Source organism: Alligator sinensis, unplaced genomic scaffold (genome assembly GCF_000455745.1).
Source record: "Alligator sinensis unplaced genomic scaffold, ASM45574v1 scaffold517_1, whole genome shotgun sequence".
Taxonomy (NCBI): domain Eukaryota; kingdom Metazoa; phylum Chordata; order Crocodylia; family Alligatoridae; genus Alligator; species Alligator sinensis.
This window is the reverse complement of record NW_005842236.1, coordinates 1,391,163-1,410,441: the sequence shown is the minus strand read 5'-3', so window position 1 is coordinate 1,410,441 and position 19,279 is coordinate 1,391,163. Positions and strand designations below refer to the sequence as shown.

The 19,279-nt window shown below is 39.7% G+C and overlaps 1 protein-coding gene across 16 annotated transcripts in view; it reads left to right on the top strand.

Annotated features, from left to right (window-relative positions):
- Positions 1 to 19,279, top strand: part of C2CD5 (C2 calcium dependent domain containing 5) — a 116,512-nt gene that overhangs the window by 89,943 nt on the left and 7,290 nt on the right. For 11 of the 16 annotated variants that reach the window (XM_025208534.1, XM_025208530.1, XM_025208527.1 and 8 more), the window contains 6 exons: positions 652 to 750; positions 1,241 to 1,330; positions 2,546 to 2,633; positions 3,692 to 3,778; positions 17,523 to 17,573; positions 18,558 to 18,659. In XM_025208534.1, coding sequence (XP_025064319.1) covers positions 652 to 750; positions 1,241 to 1,330; positions 2,546 to 2,633; positions 3,692 to 3,778; positions 17,523 to 17,573; positions 18,558 to 18,659 — 517 coding nt within the window. The remainder of the gene's footprint in view (positions 1 to 651; positions 751 to 1,240; positions 1,331 to 2,545; positions 2,634 to 3,691; positions 3,779 to 17,522; positions 17,574 to 18,557; positions 18,660 to 19,279) is intronic. The other 5 variants (XM_025208529.1, XM_025208533.1, XM_025208538.1 and 2 more) reach the window with 2 other exon arrangements.

Here is a 19,279-nt window from a genome sequence, read left to right as displayed (position 1 = left end):
GTTTGTTCACCAGAGCGCCCCAAGGGATGACGACTAGGTCGAATGGTCATAAACTACTACAAGACCGTTTCAGGCTGGACATAAGGAAGAATTTCTTTACTGTCTGAGCCCCCAAGGTCTGGAACAGCCTGCCACCGGAGGTGGTTCAAGCGCCTACATTGAACACCTTCAAGAGCAAACTGGATGCTTATCTTGCTGGGATCCTATGACCCCAGCTGACTTCCTGCCCTTTGGGCAGGGGGCTGGACTCAATGATCTTCCGAGGTCCCTTCCAGCCCTAATGTCTATGAAATCTATGAAACTTAGATTTTATAGTTCAGATGAATTTGAACATGTTATTTATATGTACATGCGAAGTGGAGCATGGCTCCTCCCACAACACTACTTCGCCCTTGATTTTTTTTTTTTTTTTTTTTTCATATTCTTATACATACTTACAACAGTTTTTCTGGACACTTCCTTTACTTTGTAAATTTATATAAAAGTTAAGCACTTACTTTCAGTATTAGGCCATAGGCCTTAGTTTTTTCTTTCTTTGTCTCAATCATCACTACAAGCAATCAGTTTATAATCATTTGCTTTATTCCTGTTGCAACATTTAAATGTAAAATTGAGGAAAATTTAAGGCAAGCTTGTAACTTTCTGCTTCAGATGTTCACATCGGTAAGAGTATCCAGATTAAGCAACATTACCCTAACGAATCAAATGCTTAACAAGAACTTTAATGATCTCTGTGAGAATCTGCTTAAGGTAGGAATCCTACTATTTAGAAATATGTTTTTAGTTAAACAGTGGTATCATGAAACTTTATGACATACAAAAAACAGTTTTACAGCAGATGAATTCATTTAAACGCAAGTAAACTTAAGTGTAACATTTTGAAGTCTGTTTAGGATTATTTTATACAGTTAGATTTGGTTTATTTTAGAATATCTAATTTGTAAGCATTTCTCAAAATATTAAAAATGCTGAATATAATACTAACAATTTCCAAGAGTCATGAAGTAAGAATCTTCTCTTTGTCTCAGATTGTTACAGAAGCACTAGTGTTAAAACTGTTGCAGCAGAATGCACTAAACTTAATCATAACTGTTTATATCTCACTAATTGTTTTAAAAGAAATTATTAGAGAAATGATTTTTTAATTCCAAAAATGGAATTGTCTTTTGTCTCCAAAATTAATCAGCGATAACTATAACAGTAATATAGAATAACACAAATCGTGTCTTATATTCAACAGAGTCTATATTTTAAACTACGTTCCATGATTCCCTGCTGCCTTTGCCACGTAAATTTCACTGTTGCTCTTCCAGAGGATGAATTAATTCAGGTAGCTAAGTTTGTTTGCCTGTAATGTCTGTAGCCTTTTGTTCTGATTACATTATTTCTTGTGAAATGAACTAAGCTAGACTGAGTCACTATTATGTTTATGGAGGGTTAAAGAACTGTGTTGATTTAGTAATTCTTCCTCCTCTGATTTTAAGAACTAGAGTACAAGGAGGCCTTAGGGGACGCTGGAATGCCATCTTTCATACGGGGTTAGAAACTGAAAGTCTGAACTAAAAACCATGAGAGATCCCATGGTGTGTACCATAAAAATAGGGCTATGTCCTTGCTAAATTCTTACTCTGATAACTTCATTATGGTTACCTAAATTTTCATGCTGTTGTAAATTAATCTAATGTACATCCTCATTGCTTTTGAAAGAATTGTGTACTTTGCTGCTATGAACTGTTCTGCAGCTTCTGTTGACAACAGAAAGTGTGACTTAATTTCTCCAGTCAGTGAAAAGATCTCTGTGTATGTATCTTGCCTATCTTAAAAGTACCATGAAGTTTAATTAACTGATGCTACAAGATGCTTTTGCAACTTGAAGGCAAAAGATTTATTACAATACTTTAAAAATCTAGTTAAAGAAAGTTTTGTGAACAAAATCATAAGCTTACCTAAAATAATGTTAGGTTGCATTTCACAATAAATCTCAGTTCTCTAATGATCATTTCTGTTGAAAGTTGTGCTTATCTGCTGTATTTCATCATTGTATCACTAATTATAATTTTGATAACTAATAAATTACTCTAATTTAGAGGCTGCTCTGACACGCTATAATTCCAGCACATGAGAGCAGACTCAATTAATCAAGCCTGCTGGATCGTGGCAGTTACTGTGCTCCAGCAGCCTCCCCTGTCTCATGTATTGCCCCGCCACCATTTTGAAGCACAGGGGCAGCACTGATACATGAGGTGCTCCGGGAGAATAGGGGTTGGCAGTGTTTTTGGGCAAAGTGCCAGCCCCTTCCCTGAGATTTGAGTGCCAAGCAAAATGCCTTTGTGTGCCACACATGCCAGCGGTTGCCTTCCCATACCTTAGAGTACAGTTTTATAAAGAATGTACGTACTGAAAGAAGAAAAATCAGAATATACTCTTAGTATCTACATGGTATTAAATTTTCCCCAGTGTAGAACCTTAATCCTTACAACATTTTGGAAGACAGTGCAAGAGAGATTTTACATTAAACCTGTGTGCTATGTGTTTATGATTGCAGGTCGCTGTCACAGCAGTTGCAATAACATTTGACAAAAATCAAGCTTTACAAACCAGCAAAGTCCCTGCAGAAAAATCATTGCAGAGAGGTAAACATTTTGAGGGATTTCAGGTTAATCAATTTTTATAATAATTTCTCTTGGAAAGAAATTTACTTTATGCAGCAAATTATATTACTTTTTAATTTCAGTTAAACAACCTAGATCTTCATTGGAGAACTCCTTATAACCAACAGGATTAGTATGATGTGAAACAGAATTCTTGCCTTTTTATATTCAACGTGTCAGTTTTTCTGATACTTTTTTAATTAAATCTAAAGTATGAATAGTATAACTATACCCTGTAGGCTCTCACATTTTTCTGCTTTCACTATATTTTGAACAACAGATTGTAATTGTCACAGAATGTTTGTGCTTATTCTCATAATTTGGCAATTGATACTGAGCTACAAAGCAATATGTTTCTAACACTAATATAGTTCAATAATAATAGAAAGCCATTTCCTTCTCAGGGTTCCTCGAGCTTCTGTGAAATATCATGATATATGCAGTCTGGCTTCTAGTATTGAAGGATAATTGCTATACTTGTCTCCCTATCAACAAAATAAATAAATGGACTCAGTTTAAAGATAGAATAGTCTCTTCAACCCTGTAAATGGCTCTTCTCAGCCATACATTAACCTCACTCATGAGGCTTGCTTCTACATCTAATATTTGCTGCATGTGGATAGTAGACTTAAGTATCCAAGCTGATCAGCCCCCCTTCTTTCACATGTTAAATCTGGGGTAAGTAAGGATATGTTGTAGAAAAATAGATGGGAAATTTACCTTGGGTTGTTAACTAAGTTGAGGGAGACCTAAAATGCAGAGGTTGGTTTAAAGGTCTTTTCTCTAAAATACTTTTAAATCAAGCCCTGTTGAGTAGAATTCAGATTCTACATTATTCAGGCATTTTGCAGCTGTATTAGCAAACATCTAACTGTTTATCTACACACAGCATACATTGTGATGTGTTCATGTTGAGTAAATGTACTCTGGTCAGTTCTTACTCCATTACATCTGTAGTTCGTATTTATATGGGCAAGACTTTTTTTTTTTTTTAATTATCTGTTTAATGTGTTTGTATATTTTGGGTTTTTTTGTTTAAGCCTCTACGGACAATGAAGAGCAGCTACAGTTTCCATTAGAACTTTGCTCTGATCCTCTTGCTTCTCAACCATTCTCACCAGCTAAAGGTTGGTTAAATGAAAAGAAAAATCTGGTCTTTGATTTTCTAGTTACTCACCCTTACTGTTGTTGAATTACATTCTCATGAAAGGAACTCGGAGTCATTTTTGATATCCAGTGATACTCCAAATGTACCTTCAGTCAGATTTCTCAAGCTTCAGAAAGAGGACAGCCTAGCACTCTTTTCTCTCCCATCCCTCTTCCCCAGCTTTCCTGTCTTTTTACTTACCATCTTTTCCATTTTCTTTATTATACATAGATCATCATAATATGGTTCATTGTTGCTGGATATCTGTAGTTGTGTCCCATGTAGTGTTGCTTCCACAGGTATCTTGTGTAAAATGACTGCCCATTGCATCAGGCTCAAATATCAGTCATAATTACAATAATGATAGTTGGATTTGTCTCATGCATAGAAAAAATTGTTTTCTCTGGTGGACTTTGAACTCTTACTCGGTTGAGTAAAAGAGCATTTAGTTTCCCTTGTACAATTTTCTTAATGGAGTTCACTACTTTAGATGGAGCAAGTGAAAGGAGCTATTACTGATGGCTGTTGAATTGTTTTGTACAGTTGCTCTAAGCTGCTGAAGCTCCAGTTATAGCTGCATTTCAATGCCAAGTAAAGCAGTTCCTCTGTGTAAAGTATGCTGAAAGGCCGTATTGTCAGCTGTTATAAGTCTAGGCACATGGACTTCCATGTGTGTTAGCTGAAAATCTGGCCCCACACGCCTTGGGATGGAGGAAATTTAAATAGATATAGACAATTATTTGTTTATCATGGTATACTTTTTTCTAGGCGATTTGAAGAACTCCTTCACCTACCTGTTGCCTACCGTCAAATATGTTAGAAAGGAACTGGATTTGTTCAACCGCATTCATTCAGATTTATAGAATGTATGATATGATAATAGTTTTTAATTTTTATTCCTTACGCCTATATTGTTTAATTTCTTAATTGGTGCCTATGGAAGATCTTTAATATGCATAACCTCTGTACAAAATCTATTTTTTCTTTTTAATAAAAGTACCATGAACCTTATTTAGGTGCTCAGAACAGAAAATGGCTTATTGTAAGCCATTTTCATTAACTGCAGGAATAATGTGAGCCAAACTTTTTCCCACTTACGACTTGTTACCTTCGTCTAATAGCAGCCTAGACAGTGACAGGTCCCAATCAATTCAATTAATTATACAGTTACCATATTTTCATGTCTCACCCCTCTCCCCCTCTAATAAGTCATGTCACCCAATAAGGCATGTTTTTGGAAGGCAGAACATAGAAAAAAAATTCTTCCAAATGCTTGACTGACTTGTGTAATAGACTGGAAAAACTGTGTCTAGGAAGTGTGGCATCCCAGAAGAGGGTCTGGGTGAGGCAGCAGGAACTTTCTAGTGCAGCAGGACGGTAACAAGGCTAGGCCTAAGACCCTTACAAGGGCAGTAACAAAGGTTTCTTTATTTTAATTAGTTCTTTATAGAAGTTCCTGCAAATAGTAAAGTACTACGTATATACTATAAGCCTCACTGACATACTATAGACTGCATGCAGCAGCCTACTTGCACTGAGCCCGCTCAGTTTCAGGCACAAACTACAATGCTCAACCAATAGCTATGGCTGTGACAGCGTCAACACAGGACTCCACCTTGTCTGCTTATTGGAGCCAGAAGCAAGTGGCAGCCATCTTGGTAGCCAGAATTAAGCAGATTGCTCTGCTATTCATCCGTGTTTCTATCCCAGCAAATAAAAATCAGCCCACCTATTTAAGACAGGCACTGTAATTTTAGAGGGCTAATTTTTGGGGGAAGGTACATGTGGCCTGCAAGTAAATATGGTAAATGGAGCTCAGTTACATTATAAATCTGATAGTGGGACCAACAAGTTCCTGTGCACTTAAGCAATTGATGCACTTAGCTCATGCAGAAAGCTGGTATTTTTTAGAATCTCAAATCTAAATAGTAGTTTAAAAGGTGGGACTAGCATTGTATTACATAATTAAGCAAACAATGCATATATCCAGTATTCTTATATGTGGTATATGTGGTATCAAAAAATTGACTTTCACATAGTATGGTTACTCCTAAACCATTTGTCTGTTTTTGTTGTTTGTTTATTGGACTGCTTGCATTTAGCTTCCCAAGTGGTCTGGGGTTCATTAGGGATTTGAAAGGTTAATAATTTAACTGATAAGTGCAGTGATAACCAGTTAGCTTACTGGTTATCCTTCAGCTAGGGTCAGGTGCAGTCTAGCAGGGGAAGAGGGTAAGGGAAGCTGCGCAGTGCCCCATCAGAAATCGGAAGGCAACAGGGCGAGCAGGAAGGGTGAGGGGAACTAGTACCCATAGTCTAAGAGGAAAACAGGGAGCAGCTTAGAGACTCATCAGTTAAGCAGTTAGCTGCTCATTCAGATGTGCTCCCTCCCTCCCAGAGGGCCTTCATGTAGGCTATGTTGTCTGATTGGACTGGCCTCCTCTCCCTCCTGCCCCCCACTCCCCCAGTCAGATGGCCCCAGGAGCCTGGAGTTGCTCCCAGCAGCAGCTGTGTTATTGGTTAGTCATTTAACTGATATAATTAGAGGAGGTTAAACGAATATTTTTTTAAATAATATTTACATCCCTAGGATCTATCAGTCAATACTGTACACTAGTTATAGCCTGGCCCTCAGAGTAAGTCTTCAATAGATTAACCAGTTATGAAAATAATAAAAATAATAATAATAGGAGGGAAAAGCATAATTAAGTTCCCTTCATCATTTCCGGGCAGAGGGGTGTCTCTCCTCTTTTGTCTTTATGATAGTCTCCCCAACCTTCATTAGACTGAAGGAACGATATTTCCTGAGACTTGTGTGGGAGCAAGAAACAACCTGTCCTACAACCAAATTGTGTTCTTTTGATAATTGGTTGGCTCTTATTTCTCCATTAAATTAAGTATCATGGCATCTCTAATTTCTTTTTAGTAAAGATTTCATTGAGATCTCTGTATTAGTAAGTGTAATATCTATTACTTGCTTAATATTGGAGCACTCTGCTTGCATAATAGCTTCTGGCCACTACAGGGTAATCTACTCCATATGTAACTAAATCACTTAGTTCTAAGTGTTCTTCTCATTGATTCAGTTGTACACTACACCACTTAAAACTTCTGGCCAGCCATTGATTTAATCTTTTGTCTTTTTACACACAGGTGCTGAGACTTCAAAGTAACTGTATAACTAATTCAGTAATATATTACCTACTTTGATCTCCCATATTTTAAATTGGATTTAGCATACTTACAAAATATTTTTGGTATATTAATCGTAAGTGAATAAATGGTGATTTTTTTTTTATCATCCCTACATCATAAGTCTACAAAGGCTGATAGATATTTTTTATATCTGATTTTAAAGTTTTTCCAACAAAAAAGTATATATTATTACTATTATCTCAGAGCAATAAAGAGCTGAATTCAACTTGAGAATCTGTCTGAATACTTACTACTTGGATCTGTTCTTTGTAAAGTAAAACCAAAGATCATGCAAATGAAAAGTTAGCATTTTCTCAGAGGCCCCAGCACAGGTCTGAAAAGCAGCAGCAACTGTATAGAGAAGCCAGCCCTCTCCATTTCTTGGACTTTTTCCTAGCTCTCTTAGCCATATTCCTCCTTCCCTGTAACTTCCTATGCAGGTAGGTGCAAAGGAAACCTGGAAATGGAATGAGGGAAAGTTGTTTGAAGCACCAAGCTAAGAAAGAGGTTGTGGGAGCTGCTGCTTCAGTTCTGTGCATGATGTCTAGGACCTATAGAAGACCATGAAAAAAGAAGGCATTCATCACTTCTTGCAGACAAGGTTCTTTGGGTTAACGTATCAAATGTATCAAGGATAAAGCCTGTAGCAATGTTGATCTAAGAATACAATTAGTCAGTGTGCTAGAGGCGAATTCTTTTAGTAGACCAACTAGACCGTTGCAACTTGCACACTGACTCCTTGGGTAAATGTGATATCTTTTATTAGACCAAATAAATAGTTGGAAAAATTGTTCTTTACAAGCTTTCAGGCACAAACACTAGGCCTGTGCAAATAGGGAAGTATTCAATTCGGATTTGGTGCCGATTCAGAGAGATTCAGCCATAGACTATAATGGGGAATCTCTGAAATACCTATAACTTTGTCATTTTTTGGCTGATTCAGACAAAAAATTGCTGGGATGGTAGCCCCTTCTGAGGGCATGAAGCCTGACAAGTTTTAAAGAGATAGGTGCTGGGGCTTCTGGGTAACTGCACCTCAGAATCTTGAAAACAAAACTCGTGTTGTGTGTGTGTGTCTGTGTGTGTGTGTGTGTGTGTGTGTGTGTGTGTTAGGGCAGATTTGGATGAAAACAGAAGGCATGGTAGCCCCTTCTGAGGGTATGAGGCTTGCCAAGTTTCAAGGAGATAGGTGCAGGGGTTTCTGGGAAACGGCACCTCAGGCTACTGACAAGCAAAACTTGTGACCATGGGTGACAGTGAGTGTATGTGTTAAGGCACACCCTCACTGGTGCTGGGGCCTCTACACAACATAGTAGTGTGCCCCTGTGAGGTCTCCTCCTCCCCTACAGCCTCAGTCCAGTCCACCACTTCAAATAACAACAGGTAAGCAGTGCACTGCAGCACAGTAGCACCAGCAGCATCTCAGGCAGTCAAACTGTGACAGAGCCTTTCTTTCCTTTCCTGCAGGAGCTTCTTCTCCAGCAGCTGCCAGAGCACTCTCCCTGCCAGCCCCAGCCCTGGGGCTTAGATGTGCCCAGGGCCCTGCGTCTTTCTGGTCAACTGACCCGGGGACAGGTGCTGGGGATGTTGGTCTAAGGACATGGCACTGGCAGACAAGGTTATTTGGATCAATCTGGTATCATTTAGTAGACCAACTGAATAGTTAGAGAAATATGTCCTAGCAAGGTTTCGAATTGAAAAACCCTTCCTTGGGCTGAGGAAGCACCCACAGTTGGTGCGTCTGTGTGTTCTTCTTAGATGGAAGGATTAGTAAAGAAGCCAGAGGCTGGCATGCAATGCATGCAAGAAAGCCAGTCAGTGAAAACAGAAATGGAGGCATCAGGGGGTGAGAGAGACGGGCTGGGGTAGGGGGGGAAGAGGAACGTAGCAGGTAAAAATGGAGAGGTACCTGGTGAGTCAGATGTCTGGCAGGTTGTAGTGTGTCATAAATCCAATGTCTAAATTGAGTCCTTGAGTTTCTGTATTTAGGAGGTTGATGAAGTGAAGTTCATAGGACCAGCTGTGAAAAGTGGTTTGTAAATTCAAACAAGCACCAAACCTCGCTAACCTCATCACCAGAAGCCTACAGCTCAAAACACAAAACCTGCCAACATATCTCCAGTACTCCCACAAACTGCACATTAGAATCTATCAAAGACAAGAATACCCAACTACTTGTGGGGGCACATTTCTCACAAAAAACCCCACTCTGTTTCCAGTCTCTGGGCCTCTCCTCAAAGGGAATTTACAAACCATTTTTCACAGCCGGGACTATGATCTTCACTTCATCAGCCTCCTAGGTACAGAAACTCATGGACTCAATATAGATATGGGATTTATGACACACTACAACCTGGCAGACCTCTGACTCCCCAGGTACCTCTCCACATTTACCTGCTACATCACCCTTCCCCACTACTCCAGCTTGTCTCTTTCACCCCCTGATGCCTCCACTTCCATTTTCACTGACTGGTTTTCTTGCCTGCATTGCGGGCCAGGCCAGCCTCTGGCTTCTTTACTATTCCTTTCGTCCAGGAACACTGCAGGTGCTTCCTCAGCCTGATGACGGATTTTTCAGCCCAAAAGCTGGCATCCCAAGCAGCCAAGCTGAGCTCACCTGGAGCCTTATAATTCCATTGCAACCATGAGCAAGCCTCAGGCCTGTCAAAGACATGTTGGGTCTGGGCTTTCCCCAGCCAGGACTGTGTGTGCATGCAGTGGCTGGGGGTTAAAAACAACACAGTGTTCATAAGTAAATGACATTAAATACATTAGGATTTCAGTTTACTTTTATTTTTTTATGACTACTACTGCTATAAGGCAGGAAAGAGGAGAGCTGTGATGGATAAAAATAAAATAATTTTTGGATCTACTTGTTCCTGCATTTGTGTTATTTGTAGTAGGCTTATTTAAGATTGTTGTTTTCTATAGTACCTCTAGACCAGCCTTGATAAGGTTTTCCTATACTATGAAAATTATCCCTTGCTGAAAGGCTGTCACCAATAAGTTTAGTTAAATTAGAGTTAGAATATGGTTAAAACTACAAAAGTAGACAAGACAGTTTCTCATCCAACCAGTAGTATTGTGCTTATAAAATGAACATTCCCTGAAATTTGAGTTGACTTTGTGTGATGGTTCAAAGTTCTTGTACTAAAAGCAAGCAGACAAATTTCATCTGGTTGAGTAGCTTCACTCAGCAAAAAAAAATCTATTGCATTTTTAAAGTATTATGATATTTGAACATCTTGGCTTTGGAAATCTTGTAGTAAATAACAGTTCTAACTTTCCTGTGTAAATTATAGATACTGGGAGAGAGAAGGGCTGAAAATATGATGTTTCCAACATCATATCTGTAATTTGCAGTTACTTGCTAGACTGCTTTTTGCTGATTTCTACAGTCAGTCCAGCTAAGTGAGCCTTTCTTCTAGAATATTTTGTGAAGTCTGTTATAATTGGCAAAGAGCACTTGTGTTCTCAAGTGAAGGAAAAGTGAGATAAATATCTGATATCTGTTGAGAAGTATTGGATGTGTGCCAGTTTCTCGTAAAGTACTGATCTACAATTCTTTAGATGGCAAGGTTGGCTACAGCTGAGTTAAATATTTCTGCATTCTATTGCTAGTCCTTGATTCGTAGGCAGGAGGTTGAACAGGAAATTCTATTGGCAATATAGAAGAGTAGTGTAATAGCTTGTCCTAAAAGTATATTTTTAAAACTACAGTTTTAATCTCTGGGGTGAGAAGGCCCATCTGTACCAATAAAAGAGAGAGAAAATGGGGAAATAAAGAAAAGAAGAATTCTTTTGGTTAATAGAGAGGGTCTGTAGGAAAATTCACTGGAGATGAACCAACTTGAAAGAGTACACTGCCTGCAGTGTTGGGGTAACAGGTGGTATAGGCAAGGTATTCTGAGGCTGCTAATTTTGCAAGCCTGTTTAAGGGTTGTGCTTGTATTGTTTTGACCATATTACTTGTAACACAAAATCTAATGGAATGTCTTAGAAAACACTAGAGATAATCTTGACGAAAAGTACAGAATACATTGAGAAAAGTGTATGAGCCTAAGTGGGGAGCTAGTCCTCTTCTCTTTCATTCTTGTTCCTTTCAATTCTCTAAAAACAGAGTGGCGGGCATGTGTCTTGAATGTATCAATCTGAATACTAGTACAATGAGATCAAACTAGAGTGTGGTAGAGCACCTTTAGGGGGTGCTCGCCACTCAGAGGCTTTAACAGGCTCTGAGGTGAGCCTGCTTTGGCAGAGCAGCAGGGGGGAACCTTCCTCAGGAACTGTTCTAAAGGGGGAAGGTGTGTGCTCACTTTAAGAGCCTAAAGAGGCAACCTGGCAGGTGAGGCCCAGCTCTAATGAGCAGACATTTTAAGATTCAGGCTAGCAGAGCTGGAGGCAGCACTCTGCTGCCTGGCACCGGGGAGACAACATCTACCAGTGGAGTGGCTGCTCCAATAACACTAGGAGGTAAGGGCAAGAGCACATGAGCTTGGTTAGGTGGCTCTTGGTCCTGGGCATGACCTAAAACTGCACCCTGCCGAGGATAGGTGGCCTGGTGGGGCTGTTCATGGCAGAACTGTCCCCTAGAAATGCCAGGCCAGTTACCACTCTGGTGAAAGGTGAGTAGGGGTGTCTAAACCTCAGGCTAGGCTCCCCGACTGTATATGTGTGTGTGGAGCAAGGAGCCCAGTATGAGTGAGGGGCCAGGATATGGTTATATGTGGATACCAAGGGCAGCGAGTAGTAAGGCCCTGCGAACAGGGGGGACTGCACTGAGGCCCTGTAAGGAAGAGGCATGAAAGGGGCCCCGGTGAGCAGGGGGCTGGAGGGTGGGCTCTGCTAGTATTGGGGGCCAATTTAGGTCCAGGTAAGCCTTAGGGTGCTTGAGGCCGCAGGTGGGCCAGAGGCTGATTGGGTGGGGCGGCTGAGGAAGTGCCACAAGTAAACAATGGGGCAAGTCAGGAGCCCCTAATTCAGAGCAGCTGGGTGAGCGACCCCGTGAGGGACTAATGGCAGAGTCACACCAGTGTTCTGCTAGCCACCCAGCGCTCACTTGGATAAGGGTCACAGGAGAGGCCCAAGAGGCTGCCACTTGCTGGCCAGGGAGTGCAGGGAAACAAGCCCCAGAACTCCTTGGGCAAGGGCTGGGTGAGTGTGGCCCCAGGAAGAGGAGGGGCAGTATGAGAGTGGCCCTGCAAGGGGACAGTATGAGAGACCATGTGAGAGGTGGTGGAGTGAGAGAGGCCTCAGTGAGAGGGGAGGCGGTATGAGTGTGGCCCGTAATAGGGCAGAAAGCGAGAGGCCTAACACTGGGATGAGTTGAGCCTGGCCTCAGGCTAGAGCAGAGCTCAGCTCTTAGGAACATCTGCAAGGCTTGGGATGCAGTACAGGGGTGGTTGGAGCTCCATACGTAGGCCCAGGAGAACAGGGCGTACGAAGGTCAGCCTCCTGCCTAATTAAGAACTTAATTTTTAAACAGCAAGGCATGGTAGGCGATAGAGGTGGGAGGCGTGCCTATAGGCAGGTGGGAGACTAGCACTGTGGCTGGTTGGGGAGTTCCCACTTTGCCACAGAGAGCAATTAAGTTTTCAGAAGTTTCTAAATATAAGTGACTTTATAAGTGAACCGACAGGTACCTATATATGTAGATACCCAGCATTTCTAGTTCCGAGAGTTTTTTGCCAACTTTGTTAAGTCTCCTGCAGCAATCCTTTGATGTGTTTCAGAGAAAAGGTTTTTGAGATGGATAAAATGCCTTTTTTCCCCCTGTCCAATTAAATTCTTTCTCGGTTTAGCTGGGCTAACAGTTGCAGATCATCATTTTTTTGCTTTTGCTTGCACTGCTACTTTTGTTATATAGCAATACTCCATACTAGGAATAACTAGAATGCCAGGGCTGCTGTAGCAGTTGAAAGGAGACGGGGTGAATTAGGTTCCAACTTTTCTATCTGACCCACCTCTTGGGCTGAGTACGTGGCTGACCCCTATGTTGTATTTCCACTCTTTAATTCAGGGGTGGGCAAAATACGGCCCGGGGGCTGAATGTAGCCCACCAGGCCATTCTATCCGGCCCGCAGGGCCCCTAAAAAATTTAGAAAATTAATATTTATGTGCCCCTGGCTGCCTGTCATTCAGCCCTCGATGGGTTGCCAAAACTCAGTAAGCAGCCCTCTGCCCAAAATAATTGCCCACCCCTGCTTTAATCCGAGACCATGCCAACCAAGTGAGATAATTTTAGTAACAAACCTCACTGGAAGGATTCAGCTAGTCTGAGTCCTCTTGAGAGTGCTGTGGAATATAGTGATGAGTTTTGGAAATTGTTATAATATTTTGAACTATATTCATCCCCAGATGTGTAGCTAGCTTCATAGCAAATTTAAGGCTGGGTTCTACAAATTAATATTGAGAATTGTTTATTGAGAACATTTAATGGATGTTGTTCCCAAGTGGTAGTTTTCAAGCTTTGTTGTATTTTAAGTTTTTAAATATATTTTTTAAACGCTACTGTAATTGACCATCTCTGACTTCAAGTTAACATTTTCATCTTGATCTTCAAATAAGCTTAACATTTCCTTGTCAAAACACTTCTTTACTTTTCGTAAGGAGAGAATGATGTCTTGAACTTGGTACGAAGCACAGTCATTACTACCCTCAGCCTGGAGAACAAGATCTAATATTTTTAGGCTGCAGGGGCTACTAGCTAAGATTTGACTTTTGTTTTTTAGCAAATTACTCCACTGTTATTTAAAAAGACAGTTCTGCCTTAACTAATAAATACCAGCTGATCTCACTATCATATGAAAGTTTACAGTACATCTCATTTTCAATCTACAATGATGGAAAGACCAAGGAGGCCCACATAGCCAAAGTCATTATGGCCCTGTCAGTAACTTTCTCAGTTGGTAGCAATTTCAGAGATTCTTCACTAAGCAAAGAAAATATCCTTATCACAAGAGACTGTTGAATCAAGCTACTTTTATCATGCCATTGAAATTTTCTGAGCTATTTCCCTCTGGAAGTTCCACAAGGCAGCAGTATTCAATCTGACATCTATTCTTTATAGTGAGATCATTTTTAGAAGATACGTTTTATGCACGGTATTTACACTTGTGCCCTTCTACACAAGTCAAGCAGAAAATTCCCCAGTTCTTAAGTTGGGTTTTTTAATGTTTTTATTTTGAGGCATCAGTATGTTGTCTCATGGACAGATAGGTCCTGATAGTTTTGCTTTATGGTCATAGAGCACCCTTCCTGCTCAGGTTCACTGGGGCTGTGGATAGATCACATGATTTGTACAAAGTAATCTACCCTGAAGGGTGGACAAATGACCACCTTTTAAGTTGGTTGCCCATAATATGCAGTCTTACAACACTTAGCCAGTAGATTAAGTTTGCATTGAGCAAATGGCTACTTCACAGTTGACTAGGGAAGCAGATCCACAAGTAGTCACTGGTGTAAGTTAAGCCAGTGTATAATTTCTTCCCATTTTCTAAGGGCTGACTTAAGATAGTGAAAATCTTTGCTGTGTATCTCTCCCACTTTTAGCCCAGAGTACAAGTAATTTACTTCAAAGTAAACATGTCGGCTGGTTTAAACCTTAGCGCTGTTAGTAATAAAGAACACTGACCATTCTGAAGTATTTATAGAAATTTTGTCAAGTTTTGCTCCTTAAGTTTGGTTATCACTTTGTAATAGGGGCTCGGCATGGTTATCAGTTACCTATTGGTGTATATCTTGTAGAGCTTTCTTTTCTAGATTGAACTTGCATTAGTATCCAAATTCAGCCTTAGAGCCCCACTGAATTTATACTTGTTTGGAAATGTCATGTTAATCAGGGGAATGCGGAATGATTCATTATGAGTGGTCAGTGCCTCCAAAAAGTCATCAAGATTACTGAAACATTTGCCATCAGGGAGTGAAGCAAAGGAAATGAGTGGAGTTTCCATCAGCACCTGCTGAAAGAATTAGCTGTGTTTAATCTAGGGAAATTAGAAGACAAATATTACCAGCCCCACTGATTCTGTGTAAAACTTTCAAGATATTTCTAATCTTTTAAAGTACAAAAAAATTACGTTGAATATTTAAAAATGCTTCTCTTCCCTTTTGACTTGCTCTTATCAATTTCTCCATCTTGGTAGAAACTGAGATAACTTGTGACTTAACCCAACCTGGTTTCACTTGCTGCCCACAGGCACTCTTCTTGGATGGACATGGGATTTTGCTTGGGAATGTTAAAACTCCTCCCATTTTGTCTCTGTTTTTATCCTGTGGGGCATACATTCTCCACGAGATGATGCATGTTCCACCACTACATGGTATATCAAGACCTGTGGTGACATTCACTAAAACTGATTAGGTTCCTCTGCTTGTTTAGATCTTCCTCCAGTACTTTGTACAGCTGACATCTCTCAGATATGTCTGTCTGTAAAACAAGAGTGCGTGATGTATGATGTTTGTTCCTCTGTTGCAGTAATGAGGAAAGCTGCTTGCAGTTATTTAACTTGGACAAGTCTAACAGCAAACTTATTTGGAATAGATATTTCAGTGCTCTCAATTTGCTGTGATCAGTCTAAACTACAACCACCTATAAGGGTCTAGGCTTTATTGTGGCAAAAAGTGTACAAGTCATAAGTTTGAGATTTAAGAGGAAGACAAGACGGACAGTAATCTGTTTGTGTTTCTTTAGAATAACAATTTAAATGTTTATGATGACCTTCTGCCCCAGTTTTTACAGTCGTATGGTGAAGTAAAAGAGCAAAAACTGTTCACTTTCTTGTTTGTACTGCATACCAAGATCATGGGTATCGGTATGGGAAGAAGAGCAGTCGTCATTGAGCTAAAAATTAACCCCAGCCTGACCTGTTCACTATTAAGGTGCTAAGTGCATGCCTTAGGAGGTGGCTGTGGAAATTATGGTACGTTAGGTATAAATATGCATTGAGGTACTATTTTCTTAGGAGCAGTGAGCAAACTGAAAGGCAGATATATGATTCTCAGTGTCATTGCCTTCCAGTCTGCTTTAGGGATAGAACACTTACAAGTTGGAGGTAGATTGTGGTGTGAAGCATAGCCACAGTTGAGTCCCTAGAAAGGGTGATAAATTTCCTTCCCCAGTTCAGGTACCCCACCATCGCAGCATTTATGAGCCGCTTGGTACCTTGAGGTATATAGAAAAACCATTTTAAAGCTGTGTCCATGTCTGAATCATCGAATCTTTCTGAATCTCTCCATATCAATTTGGAGGGTTCAGATTCGATTCAGAGAGATTAAAGGGTCTTCTGATTCAATTTGGATTCAGAGATTCAGCCGCCGAATTGGGCCGAGTCAAATCAGTGACCAAAACTTCACACAGACCTACTTCCCTGGTGCTGGCAGCTACAGTGCTCCAACCCGATCCAATCCTCGCAACCCCCTCCCCCACCCCATACAAATTAAATTTAAATATATAAATCAGATTGTTTCTCTACCTGGTCCACCGAAATTCTTTGAATTAGTTTGCCAGTCTGCAGTATAAAAAATGTTGAGCGCAACTAAGCTAGAGGATCTTCCTTCTCTGCTCAGATCACACTGATCTCTACATTTGGGATTAGGAAGGAATTTTATCCCACAGTCAGATTGGTGTGGAGTATGGGGTGGGGGGTGTTCCTGCTTCTGCAGCAGGGGCAGTGATCCTCTGCCTTGACTTTCTTGAGTATATTAACAGTTAACTTCCTGTCCTTGTAGTGGCAGAACATTGACAGTGCCCTTGTCTCCCTGCCTTAGTGTTGTCAAGTTAGGGTGTTCTTGGTGTACTGGGGCCATGTGTTTGGTAGCTGTGCAAGAGAACCATTTGTGCTGTTTTAAGAATAGGTTAGACATACAAAGAGGTGATCCTGCCTTGAGCAGGGGATTGGACTAAACCATCTTCTGAGGTCCATTCCAACCCTACTTTTCTATGATTCTGTGAATTTGAATTTTGCTCTCTCCTCTATACTTAGTTCCTTTGTAAGTATATTCTTTGTGCATATAGACATCAAATTAGGTTGATTATTAAACTGCTTCTTTGCATATGTAGACTGCTATATTTCTTTCTAGCTGTTTTTATATTCAAACAACAGATAAGTTAATTCAGTGTCTCTTCCTAAATCATTCTCTACTATTTTCATAGTTTTATTCATCCATAATTAGATTATTCTTTTTTCATCTGTTTTTCAAAACACGCTTCTATAAATGAATTCAACTTTTGAATTCTAAGTGGTAACTACTATTTATATCATAGGGCACAGATGTAATAATAAAGATAATGGTTTTGTATTGGTTTACAGTGTGCTCCCAAAGTGCATTCATCTAATCCACATAGTGGTATAAATTATGTATGAGGGTCATGTTTGTAATGAAACCTTAAAGTACCAGTAGATTTTATTTTCTGTCAGTGTAATATAGGAAGTCCCTTTAGAAGAAGAAAAATGATCCTTTCAACTGCATATTTACCTAGTTAATGTTGTTCATACATTACCTAAGTGAAATTCATTTTGTCTTATTAGAGGTCCTGGAGAGTGCAAGTTCCCACACAGGTATACCAGCTGCACAGAGAGGTGAGTTTGCTTAATTTAGCCCTAAGCCACAACAGGGTGAGCAATCTTGGACTATTGATGCACACTTCAGGTGTTCCTTCTTCCATCCAGGAAGTGTTTACTAATTGCCTAGGAATGCATGCTCTGATGTGGCTTATTAATATTAGAATATATTTTTAAGAAATTACAAAAGAAAGGTAGTAACATTAGCAATAACAGTCTGTTTATCACAATATCTGCCAAAGATAGTTTCTAGACAAAGTACTTTTGGCTGTTTAACCCTTTGTTTTACTTTAATTTTAATTTGTATTCCTTTGAGGTTTTAGAGGGTAATAAGCTAATGATCAGTTACTAAAGGGCTCTTGGATACTTAGAAATTGTTCTTAAGACCAGTTTTGAGTTCTTGTAAACCAACCAAAACAGCCCTTTAGTTTGCATTGTAAAGATAATTGCTTTTTGGCAGGAGGTGTGGGAACAGCGTTTCAAAAAAAATACTTTTTCATTTAAAAATTAACAGTTTGTTTCAGCTCATGACTCTTCCCTTAACCCAAAACTACTTTTCAGGTTAAAGTTATGGCATGTGATCAGTAATGACATCCAGGAACTTTAGTTCATGACATGAAGCTCCTTGTGAAAAAATCGGAATACAAATTAAGATTAAACAGTGCCAAAATAACTTTAAGGTAACAGAAGTAGTGAATTAACAGCAGATTTTTAAAAGCTAGAATAAAGTGTTAATGATTTCATTTGTTTTTCCAGTGATGAAAGCCAGTCATGCACTTAGTTCACAGCTTGGTTCACATCACCAGAACCTAGTACACTGTTTTGGAAAACGAGTTTCCAAACCAATACTGAAACTTCCTTTAAACAGATGTGGAAAGGATGTTAAGTCCTTTCTCAAACCCAAATAATTGCTTCATCAGAAGGAGCATTGAGATGAGCAAGAGACATCATCCATATTTTTTCTTTGTTATTTTTCTTTTGTTTTTCTGTCTGTGTTTTCAGCAACGTCAATTGATTACAGTTCCTTTGCAGACAGATGCAACAGCTGGATAGAGCTCATTAAACTGAAAGCTCAGACCATAAGGCGCGGATCAATTAAGACAAGTAGGCGGATGTTTCTACCACATTATGATAATCTGAGGCATATCTCTGATTTCCCAGTGGTGAAGGGTGGAGTTTCCTACCCAGCAGTGGAATTGCAGGTCAATGTAGAGTAAATATCTGTGTGTGAAAGCTGCAGACATTTTCTGATGTCTGTTTAAAAACAAGTTAGGATAGGGATAGTGAATTAGGAACTGAACATGTGAAATGCAATATTTCAAGTGTTTACATAGTAAAAAGTAGTTATCAATAAATATATAGCTATAAATAGGCATTTATTGTATAATATATACACATACACTGTGAGTGTAGGTGTATGCATAATAGAAAATTACTGGTGACAAACAGGCAGCAATTGTCCACCAAGGTGACAAGGCAGTGGTCACTAAATTAGCAAATGGTGACTTCACTAGTTCCCAGGCCACAGGTCTGATTGTTTTAATTAATATCAAGGCTTTCTGGAAGTTGACAATAACAAGGAATTTTCTAAATGGAAAATGCTACACTGGGGAAACATGACAACTTTCACACTCTTGTAATAATTTATTCTTCCAGCAGATATTTATTTCAAAACGATGGCACCTTTTTCCTTTCACCTTCACTTTACAACTGATTGTTGTATG